At 37.4% G+C, this 12,473-nt stretch overlaps 1 protein-coding gene across 1 annotated transcript in view; it reads right to left on the reverse strand.

Moving 5' to 3' along the window:
- LOC129268144 (DNA topoisomerase 3-beta-1-like) overlaps positions 1–12,473 on the reverse strand; it is a 28,304-nt gene that overhangs the window by 9,025 nt on the left and 6,806 nt on the right. Inside the window, exons 4-13 of the mRNA XM_064104896.1 lie at positions 12,176–12,295; positions 11,191–11,358; positions 8,206–8,340; positions 6,901–7,013; positions 5,910–6,110; positions 4,598–4,799; positions 3,787–3,969; positions 2,664–2,873; positions 1,326–1,543; positions 276–456 (exon numbers count right to left, since the gene is read on the reverse strand). Of these exons, the coding sequence (XP_063960966.1) occupies positions 276–456; positions 1,326–1,543; positions 2,664–2,873; positions 3,787–3,969; positions 4,598–4,799; positions 5,910–6,110; positions 6,901–7,013; positions 8,206–8,340; positions 11,191–11,358; positions 12,176–12,295 (1,731 nt within the window). The remainder of the gene's footprint in view (positions 1–275; positions 457–1,325; positions 1,544–2,663; positions 2,874–3,786; positions 3,970–4,597; positions 4,800–5,909; positions 6,111–6,900; positions 7,014–8,205; positions 8,341–11,190; positions 11,359–12,175; positions 12,296–12,473) is intronic.

A 12,473-nucleotide genomic window follows, 5' to 3' on the forward strand; every position in this document is an offset into this window, starting at 1 on the left:
AATGTTTGGAAGCTTTGTGAAATGATCATGGGAGTCATTTGGAGTTCATTTTCTTTCAAAAGAAGTTTTAATAAAATTTAAAATTACTGGCGATCAAAAAGCGACTCTAACTATTGGCGAAGCTTCCGCACATGAAGCAGACATTTCATCCACTTTTGTCGCATCAAATAAACATTTTGGACTTGTCCATTTTTTGGACATTCATGTCCACTTTGTGAGCTTCTTCAAATCAGACTTTAGCAATACAGGAAAAAAATCACCAACAATCTCCTTACCTTTCCCTTTGGACCCGATGACCACAGGACCAGCTCAAAATCATCAAGAGGACATCTGATCTCTTTGTAGAGCTTGATGGAGCCATTCTGAGGGAGACTGTACGTCTCTTCACAGGTAGGGCAGTGAAGACGCATCGGCTTGGCTGAGATGTACTTCATGAAACGATGGCACTTCCCACATCTTGTTGATATCCACAATGAAAAAAAAGACAATTTTTTGCTTGATTATCGTCATCATCATCATTCATGATCGATGTCATCTTCATTGAAAAACCTCATGCACCACTGTTCATACTTTATCATATCATCACCATGAATATTGTTGTCATCGCTGCCATCATTAAAATCATCACAATTGACACCCTCAACGTCATAATGATCTTGATTGTAATTAGCAACAACACTATCACAATCATCAATATGTTCTTTACCACATGTTCGTCAGCACTGCTAAACAGGTCATCACCATGAGGTTCATCATTGTATAAACTTTCATTGTCACCATCACCACCAATGTAGCTCCCACAACCATCATCATCATCATCATCATCTTGATGATCATCAACATCATCATCCTCCTCCTCATCATCATCTTCATCATCATAAACATAATCATCATCTTCTCCATCATCCTAATCATCATCACCACCACCACCATTACATCATCATCATCATCATCATCACCACCATCATCATCGTCATCACCACCGCCATCAAAATCAACATCATCTCCATCATTATCATCATCAACTCCATCATCATCACTATCATCATCATCATCACCACCATCGCTATCATTACCCTCATCATCATCATCATCAACATCATCTTCATCATCATCACCACCACCATCAGCACCATCATCATCGTCATCACCACCACCATCAAAATCAACATCATCTCCATCATTATCATCAACTCCATCCTCATCATCCTCATCATCACCATCGTCCTCATCATCACTATCATCATCATCACCACCACCATCGCTATCATTACCCTCATCATCATCATCATCAACATCAATCACCTCATGATACCAGTCCTTACCTTGACATTGGCTTCCCAGTAGCAGCCAGAGGAGAAAAGGACACTTCAAAGAGATCATCCATGGCTTGGATGTGATCTACAAAATACAGGAACTTCCTCGCAAAGATGTCTATGGTATGAATCAGCACAGAGTCGTAGTTGGCGCTGCCATGAGCGATCAAGGTTAGCTGCTCCTCCACAGCAGATCGCATGGTAGGCAAAGACAAGTCTGGATCAATCTATCAATTGAGAGCAGCGAAATGGGGTATAAATCATAACAATAAATTTTCATGTAAAATCACAGATTTCATCCAACTATTCGTAATCCTCCATTTTGTATCTGTTTGATGGCATTTGACTAGATAACCGATTACGTGGCACCATGTCTATATCCCAGCTCTTGAAAGGAATATATATATGCTACTCCCCCATGTCAAACACAAGGCTCAGATAAAATGCAAAATAGATAGTTTTAGAAAAAGTGCAATACCATATTTCATAGATTTACTAAATTCTGAATAAATATTTACTTTCAAAGCCTTGTAATCAACTCAAATTGTTGTCATTGTTTTAGTCTCCATTTCAATCCAATTACTATTTGAATTTTTGATTGTCAAATATTCATCACTTTGTAATATTGTATTTTTAAATTCTATTTTATCATATTGAATGAATTTTTATTACACTTGCTCTTTAAAAATTATTTATTATCAACATGTATGTACATCACAAATCCTTACATGTACCTGTTTGAATTGTAATTGTTGCTTTTACCCATGTATGACTTGTGAACATTTTATTGTAAACATGCTAATTTCAGCCTTTTGGTTGTGTAACATGTATTGTTTTTATACGAAATAAACCATGATTGAATTGAATTGAAGACTACCCCATTCTACAAACTGTTATGTCAGCATATTCATTAATCATACACACCATACAAGCACTTAGAGACACGATGATATAAAAGCAATGCTTATTATTATCAGTATTATCATTTTCCGAACATTTCACTTTTTTCTCTCCAGCCATGCAGGCAAAACAAAACACAGAGTCCCGTATTCTGAACTCGGGTTTAAATCACACCCTGGTTTAAAGTTGTAGTTCAACTATGGAGAGCCAAGTGAGGCACAAAGCTCACTAAGTACATGTTCAACTTATTAACTCTTGACACTCAAATCATTTCCTGTCTCATATTTCTTCATTATGAAAGCAAAGGGAAACAAAAAAAAATATGCATAAGAAATATACAATATAAGTAGATTTTTTTTTTGGGGGGGGGCTTCCCATAATTTTAGCACAGAGTTAGACCATGGTAAAGTTAAACCTGACTTCAGAATACAGGCCAGAGAATACTACCTTTTGATATCCATGAACCAGAACTATTCCAAGCCGCGTGGGTACGAGGCGACGCCCACTTTCCACCTTCACGTAATTCCTCTGACAGATGTTCTCGATGTGAACGGGTATACTGGCATCCGTGCCTATCCCATGCTTCTCCATGAGGGAGATCAGTTCACTTTCGGTCAGATAGTCGGGAGGGCTGGTCTGGCGCTCACCGAGTTTAGCCTGGATGGATAATAAAACAAATATTGGTCATTACTTGGAATTTTCTTGATGAAGGAATGTGTGGATTTTGTGAAAAATCTTTCACCACCAAATTTGAGGAACTGATCTGTATCAGTCAGAATTTGAGAAATAAAATCGTTCAGTGTCCGAAGTTATGTAGGGGATGTTTCACCTTGATATTTAAGCCAATGTCATATGGCAAGTCATTAACAATTCAATTTTTAATCTTGATATCAAGAATTGAATTCAAATAATATCAATGAAAAGAATTAAATGGGGTAAAGGCTTGCCATACGCAAGACAGCCTATGCTGGCTAAAACATCCTGTTGGGTGTTTCATAAAGCTGTTTTTAAGTTACAAACGACAAACAACTGGTGATCCTTCCGAATTAAATCAACAGTAATATTTGGGGTATATCATTTACTACAAGAAAGGGTCACTAATTGTTCGTAAAGTCATGCATAAGTTACGAACGGCTTTATTAAACCGCACCTAGGTGTAACAGTCCCATTACAAGGAACATCTTTGCTGCATTTCATTAATAAAAAAAAATTGGAAGGAGGAGAATTAAAAGACCAGTGCCCTCTTCAAAAACTTATATCAACAACTATTAATTAGGAAAACAAAATTCTTTAGCATTAAGTTCCTTTTTGGCATCTTCCATATGGCAATGTGAAAAATAGGCAAGGATCGTGGAAACATTTTACATGCCACAGGTGCAAGGCATCCTATGAAAAGTCGAAGGCAAATCTAGCCAAGGTTGGCAATGGAGCTCAGGGCCTCTTTTCTTCTGATCTGCACCTTTTCTGCGCATAATGAAACATCAGGGATTGGGAAAATCTCCTAAAAAGCAAACACAGGGCACACAAACTTGCATACAATGGATCTTTAGCAGTCGGTGAAATGAGTTACCTCTTCAATAGAGCAGATATCACCCTTGGTGACGTTGGGAAGGTTCTCTTCATCTTGGATGGCTTGCCAGGGCATGACTGCAGTGAAGCCATCGCTGATTAGAGTCTTCCCCGTACAGCTGAAGCTTTCTTCACCGATCATCAAACGGATGGTGGTGAGGAGGTATCGACAGTCCGGGCTTACCTACATGGAAATTAGAAATTGGTAGCTAAAATAGCGGTACACATGATGAAGAGGGTGGTGATGAAACTGATGACAAAGGAAGCAGTATTTTTGGTGGTGGTGATGAGGAGGAGGAATGATGGCGATAGTGTTGAGGAAGGATGACCGTTGTGATGAAGTTGATGATGGTGATGATAGAGGTGGTGATGATGATGATGGTGATGGCGACGACGATGATGTGGTGATGATGGTGATGATGATGGTGAAAGAGGTGGTGATGATGATGATGATAGAACGATGGTGGTGATGGCGACCAAAACAATGAATGAACTTAATTGTAAAAAGAGATGGTCCTATAACAGAGCCTTTAGGTACTTCAGATTCTACTGAAATTTATTCATATGATACTTCCTCTATAGAAGAGACCCACTGACTCGAGAATATTGAATTTCTCTGTTGCTGTGAGAAATCCACGTGGGAGACCTCACAAGAAATTGGGTTGAAAACTATCAAAGAAGACAAAAATTAGTCAAACATCACCCACATTGACCCAAATGACAGGGCAGTATGGAAGAGACATCAAGGAAATGATCAGCTAAACCCCATAAAGTGGGAAAACATACATTAAACGCTGATGATAAATACTCACTGTAGCAATAAAGTGCCTTGAAATATACTCATACAGCCTCCATGCCTCTCCCCCCAGCTCGCCCTCATTAGCAGATCTCATCGGTGTTATAGGGGGATGGTCACCAACGTCTGTTCCTTTCCGGGGTTTGGTGAACTCACCATCCAGGAGAACCCTAACCTCAGAACTCCAAGGCGCGGACAACTGCTGTCGTAAGGTTCCCCTAGATATCAGAGAGATAATGAATATTAATATTAGGAGTGGACTATATACAGTGGTCAAATAACTGTTTTTTATTTACTTGGGGAACAGATTTTATGTGTTCCGTATTCCCAATCTCAACATAAAATTACAATATTATTTTCTCGGATCCCACAAAAAAGTGTGCCAGCCAAAAGTCCAGGATGGCCACCATTTTCCCAGAAAATCACATCTTTGGCCATAACCTTGTCAATTTGTGGAATTTTCACAAATGTTTAGTGTCTTCACCCGTGTTTCATGGGTCACTAGATCAATTTATACATTAATCCTAAATATACTTGGCTATTTCGATGCCTAAGAAGACGGGGGGCTGATTCAGCCACCCCTCCTTATGATCTCGGCCTTCGATCGGAAAAAAATTGGCACGCGCGTTACCAATGGCATAATCTACAATACTCTAAGATCAAATTCTGCAAAAAATCTCATTTTTGCTCATTAATTATGCTAATTTATGCATATAACCAAAAGTTTGCTCTATTAATTGAATAATGCCCCTAAAATGTTAATTTCTGGTTCACAGACTCTTTATAGGAACATGATCAAATTTATTTTTAAACATTTTTAGCATCACATATATTTTCTTATGTACCGGTATTTGATTTTTTCTAAATTTCCTATGTATTTCTGTTTTTCGACTTTTTGTTTTTTATTTGTTTTTTTTCAATGGAAATTGTGGAGGACTTTATTTTGACCAAAACAAGATGAAATTAATTGATTTTAATCAGTAAAAGGAAAATAATGATGCATTTATGAATTTCGGCTAAAAACACTATTTGCATTGGATTTCTACAAAAAATTTTATTTTAGAGCAATATTTGGTCTGCATGCACTACCAAAATGATGCATAGTTTTGGAACCACGTACCCGGGGGTTGCAATTTGGGTCTCAAAGGGTTCGCAAGACTTGAAAGTTAAAAAAAAGGCAATAATCTTGAGACTATTGGCCTTCTATTTTCCCTCAACCTTCATTAAATCTGGGAATATAGCAGGCTAATAGTCTCATGGTCAGTGTGAGGCAATAGTTTTCACTATTGCCCTCATGAGCAGTCAATATTTCTATACCATAATCTTACTTGAGGTCAAAGTTCTCAGGATAGCTTGTGGTTTCAGTTCGAGGGTAGCTGATGTATCCCTGCGTGTACAATCTCTCAGCAATCTGCATTGCATGATGGGGGCTCATACCGAGCGATGCACTCGCCACACGCATCAATTCTACAGTATTCAGAGCCTGGGGGCGCTGTTTAGATTTCTCCTTCTGCGACACTGAGGTTACTCTAGTTGGTGAAGAAAAAAGAGGTGGCTCTCAATTGGAATTGGGAGTTGTCATATTATCATCATAAAAAAATACAATGTTAAGAAAAATATTTATACATTTGGAAATATTCAGGTAAGCAGAACTGAAGAGACGACAAAGATTATTAAAAGTTAACTATGAGCTTGAGATATTTTGGATAGAATTGGAGTGAATTTACAAGCATTTTTATTTTCTGATCACAATTTTTTTTTCATCTTACTGGAAATATTGCTTTAACATATAACAATAGATGATCTAAAGGACCTGCACTTCTGTAAGATATTCAGGAAAAAGGGTTATAATCTCAAATGAAAATAGATGTAATGAACATGATATTCTGATATGATCAGACTTCTAATTATTGATTTTGAGTCCCAAGACTTGTTGAAATTAGGTATTACGACGGTTTGTATCCACTTGGTCTGATAACCATTTGGTCCTACCATCACATGGCCTAATACCAAGTTTGTCTTAGTTCCCACGTCATTTACATATTTTTTTTGGTCTTCGTCAAATAAACAATTTGGTTCACACTCAGTTCATCTAATCATACAGATAACTGATGTTCAACCACATGGATATGAAACGAAATAGGTTCTCGCCCAATACCAGATGGTTAGCAGACGAACTGGGATTACACCACGCGGGATGAGACCAAACGGAGATTAGACAAAGTGGGCATAGACCAAGTGGCAATTTATTGTATGGAATGCGAAATGTGACCAAAAATGTCATTTATCACACTTCAGGGAATCAACACTCGATCTCACCTTGCATCCTTCTGTGTTTTGATGATATTGAGGAACATCTGAGCTACCTCTCTGTCAAAAACCCTCACTCGATCCCAGTCAAGGTTCAACTTCCTTCCACTATCATGAGATACCTACATGTGGGAAGAAAAATAAGACCCAATTTTAGCCCGTTTTAGTCATACAAAATATAGGAAAATAACGATTTCATCAATGCAAGCAATCATCAAAACCACTGAGGTGTTGCAAAAAAACATTTGAAATCAATCGCAAATAAAGATAATATCACTTTTCTGTGGCAAATTTACAATTGATAAAACCAATTTTGATTATTGTAAATTAATGTGATTTATTTGGTATAAAAAGTAGGACAAGGGTCCCATCTTACAAGGAGTTACGATTGATCCAATCAATCTCAACTCTATGGAAATCCATCAATGTCATAATGTTTTCTTCAGGAAATTTGCACCACGTCCTTTGTAAAGAGAGAGAAGCACAGTGAGTTTTCAAGAAAACTATGGATGTATGAATATACAGCTTACCTAGGAAATATTTTGAAACATGTATTTCAGATGTTTGCACCGCTGGCTTTCCATAGATGTGGTTGATCGGATCAATTGTAACTCTTTGTAGACAGAATCTAGCAATTGAGTGCGAATTAATTTCAAGACTTACAATTGATTTTGGAACTCCAAACTGACTTGCAATTGATTGCAATTTTCTTGCAATAAGCTTTGCGGTAGTGGTCCTTAAATTGGATTGTGAGGAGCAATATATATAGGGCACATCTTACAAAAAGTAGTGACTGATCCAATCAATCACATTTATGAAAAGCCATCACATCTTGTCGTTAAAAATGGATTGATCTGTTTGAGTTGCTGTCTATCTGTACTCTATATTCATGCATAAATCATTGCCTTGACAAATCAGTTTGCACCACGTTTCCAGGGGGACCTTGTATAATACTTCTGTATGATGAATAATGTCATTGATGGATTGACTGGATCAATTGCAACTTTTTATAAGACAGGGACCAGGGCCCCGTCTTGCAAAGAGTTGCGATTGATCCGATCAATCACAACTATGGAAAGCCAGCAGAGTCAACACATAAAATGCATGTTTGTTCAAAAAAATTTCTAGATATGAATGCATATCCATAAATTCATTGATTTCTTGACAATTTGGTGTGTTCTCCTTTGTTTACATAGGACATTTTGCTAATTTCCTGTAGAAAAAATTATGACACTGATGGATTTTCATAGAGTTACGACTGATTGGATCAATCGTAACTCTTTGTGAGACAAGGCCAGCTGATCCACATTTTACCTGTATTTGAATGACCCAGAATGGTTCTGGCTTGAAGGATTGGATCTTATCATGTCTGTTCACACAGAAGCCTAGGGTTGGTGTCTGGCATGGTCCGTAGGAAATAAGTGTACTGTCCAGATCACCATATTTACCCTGTAGGAGTGAAGAAACATAAAATGAAAAACAACAAAAACAGAAACATATGAGAATAAATTAGCATAATTAATAATAGATGATAATCTACAAATAACGCACGACTGTGAGCGCTGGGCCTAACTTGAACAGGTTGGGCACCAATTGACCAAACGGTACTCTGAACGAATTTTAAATACTTGCAGAGCATTCCAACAAAATATGAAACATTATGATTGCATTTGTGATAAGCAGATTGGGATTATTAAAGGACAAGTGTTGTTTTGAATAGAAAGAGAAAAATCCAACAAGCATAGCACTGAAAATTTCATCAAAATCAGATGTAAAATAAGAAAGTTATGACATTTTTAAATTTCACTTAACTTTGTTCACATAATTGTTATGTGCACATCCTGGGCTGTATGCAAATGAGGGAATAGCCTCTTGTCGAGGCCCTGGCGGCTGCTTCCCGAGCAAAGAGAGGGATTTCCTAATTCGCGAAGCGAATTAGGCCTGGCGTTAGGCCTGGCCTGGCCTCTTGACATCTGAGCTGAATTATATATTCATGAGGAACGTCTTCCTAATGAATAAACATGAGTCATGATATTACCGGCGGTCACCTAGGCCTAGTAAACCAATGAAATGTCAAAGCTGTTTCGTCCGGGGTTCGGAATACTATAGTAGTCCACTATTGTGCAAGGGATTCATTTAATTACGGGACACTAAAGGGGATATACTAGTAAACAGCAAAATGCTACAAGTAGTGGTACTACTACTGCTACTACTAGTACTGGCCGTAGTAACAGACCCATCAACGCCCTGAAACTTCCCGGGAGATACTGGTCAGACTAGAGTCAAGGGGAAGCAACTGGACAGCATTCCCTCACTGCACAGCGGAGATCGATAATGGACGCATAGTGGAATCGCATGAAATATTACATTTTTTCCTTATCTTGTGGGTAGATTTACGAAAACATCTCGTCCTTTCAGTGCAGATTCAATTTCATCTACTTGCAAATCCTAAAATCGGTCAATATTCAGCATTTTAGAAGCATATTCAATGCTCTTTGATATTTCGTCGTCACTCTTAACCAAGAATCCACGGGTCGCCATTCAAGATGAGCTCATGAATATTCAATATGACGTCATAGCGGCCCGCGCTCTCATTGGATGATTTTCACCGACCAGTTCTTGGTCGGAATATTGGTAAAAACAATAAAAAACAAGTCGGTGAAATTCGGCTCAGATGTCAAGAGGGCCTGTCTCAAGGCGCTCTGCTTCGCTCTCTCTCTTGCTTAGCCATGTTCGCTCGGAAAGCAGCCGACAGGGCCTCAACAAGAGGCTAATGAGGGAACTGCTGAAATCATCAACTTGCTATTTTTTTGGATTTTATTATATGAAATATTCTAATTTCCCCTCATTGTCATGTGAAAGAAAGTTTTGTTCCTATCTGAACATGTGGAATTACCATTGTTTTAACATTTTTTATAAAATAGGTGTATTATTTCAAACATCGCGAATGGCCAATACGCGTCACATGACATCCAACTTTTTTGTGCACTGCCGGGCAGTGCAAAAGGTGCGCAACGAAAATTGACATTGCATGCTCAAGCAGACTTGTGTGGTTGAAGTCCCGGGACAAGTCCAACAAAACTGTACTGTAACTTTTTAAGAATTTGTTCCTGTGTTGCTATTTTATAAAACAAATAATGCACTTGCTCTGTCGTGCGTAAAAGTCAATGCAGAGAAAGCTCGGTTTCTTCAGATGGTGCACACTGGGCATTCGCCACCAGTGGCTCGTGCACAGTGCGGCACCTATCTAAAGAAACCTCACGTGCTCTGCATTTCCACTAACGCACTCGGCTGCATGCATTATTTGTATAATGGTTTAATCAAGTTGGTCCCTGTTGTCAAATTTGTAAAAATTGAAATATTGTATAATTCAAACAATAAAAAAACAAAAGAAATAGTGAGTGAGCGACATCATCGACTCTCTCATTTGCATGTAACTGACTATTTCATGTAACCATGTTGTGCAAAATAAGCGAAACTTTGAAATGTCATAACTTTCTTATTTTACATCTGATTTTGATAAAATTTTCAGCGTTATGCTTCTTGGATTTTTCTCTATTGATTAAAATCAACATTTTTCTTGGGTGGACTGGACCTTTAAGAAACCAAATTCAACATTAGCAAGCAACACGGTACTTCTTGATGGGCAGTCAATAAGATATTATACTGCAGGTGAATTTAGTTAAAGGACAATTCCACCCCAATAAAAAATTGATTTGAATAAAAAGAGAAAAATCCAACGAGCATAACACTGAAAATTTCATCAAAATCGTATGTAAAATAAGAAAGTTATGACATTTTAAAGTTTCACTTAATTTCACAAACAGTTATATGCACAGCCTGGTTGGTATGCAAATGAGGAGACTGATGATGTCATCCACTTACTATTTCTTTTGTATTTTATTATATGAAATATCCTTATTTTCTCCTCAATGTCAAGTGAAACAGTGATTATATTACTCCCTGAACATGTGGAATTAGCATTGTTTAATATTGTATGATTCAGTCAAGTCGGTCACTTTTGACAAATCTGTAAAAATGAAATATTGTATAATTCAAACAATAAAAAAACAAAAGAAATAGTGAGAGAGGGACATCAGTGACTGACTCATTTGCATGTCACCTAGTTGTGCATATCAGTGTTTTGTGAAAAATAAGCGAAACTTTAAAATGGCATAACTTTATTTTACAACCAATTTTGATGAAATTTCCAGTGTTATGCTAGTTTGATTTTTCTCTATTTATTCAAATCAATATTTTGCTGGGGTGTACTTGACCTTTAATGCTATACATGTATACCTGAAAGTACTTGGTCTGAAACCTGGTAAAGGCACATCCGATTCTAAGATCCAGTTCTTGTCGGGCATCGACCGACATTGCTTCATTCTTGTTGGGTTCGACCAAGGTGTTCATGGCCCGTCTGATGTCTGTGTCGGTGATAGCACTGAATTTAGCACGGAAGACGACCTACACATACATACAATGAATAGATAATGAACATGATTATCTCGATTCACCTACTCCTTGTAAGGAAAAGGCACTATTAATGAGATACACGTACATTATTTGTTTTATTCCACAAATCATTTTCTTGATAACAGTGGAGAAGGTGATGATGAAATGGTGATTGTCATGATGATGATGATGATAGTAGTGATGATGGTGTTGATGACAATAGTGATGATAATGATAATGAAAATAAGCATTAGAAATAACAAAAATAATGAAAGAATGTTAACTATATAGTAATAATCACTATAACTATGATAATGATATAAGGAGTGGAGGTGCCGTGGCCGAGTGGTCTAAGGCGCCGACTACACATTTGAAAGTCCAGGATTCGATCCCCGGCCACGGCACATATGCCCGTGAGCAAGGAATTAATCGACAGTGCTCTTTTATCCTGTATTCAAATAAATGGAAATGCTATATGCATTCTGGGAAACTAGGTGTGGACTTGTTTTTAAAAAAAAAACATATATATATATATATAATAATAGGATAATATCAAATAAACAATAAAAATCAGAGCAATAATCATAACCATGACGATAATATAATGAGAATGATAATATTGGAACATAACATAACATAACATTTTTTTTTTTTTTTTTTTCATTTTGCCTCCGACGAAGATTCTGCTAGGATCGAAAGCTTAGGCCCCTTTTGACTTTCTAATTTACTCCATTGGCTCTCTTATTAGCTAAGCAGTTTTCAGCAGCTTCTTTTCAATGATAATATTGAACAGAACAAGATGAAAACAAAAGAGGAATTCTTTCTTTACCTGTTCCCTTCCTACTGGCCTCTTCATAACTCCCTCAACACTGTTGATAACCTCAAAACAGATGTTTTCACCTTCTTTGTCACAGTCGAGCCACAGTACAAGATAGTCACATCCCTTGGCCTGCAGACAGCGATTGGTAACGGATAAAGAGAAAGTAATAATGAAAGTAATGAAAGTAAAGCCGGGGTAATAATAATCATAACAACGCGCCTCGGAATAGAATATTTCTAGATAGATGGCATTACATATTTATAAATATTATTATTAGTTGTAACAACTGTTGACAGGGTTCCCACGG

Source organism: Lytechinus pictus, chromosome 9, assembly GCF_037042905.1.
Source record: "Lytechinus pictus isolate F3 Inbred chromosome 9, Lp3.0, whole genome shotgun sequence".
Lineage (NCBI taxonomy): Eukaryota > Metazoa > Echinodermata > Echinoidea > Temnopleuroida > Toxopneustidae > Lytechinus > Lytechinus pictus.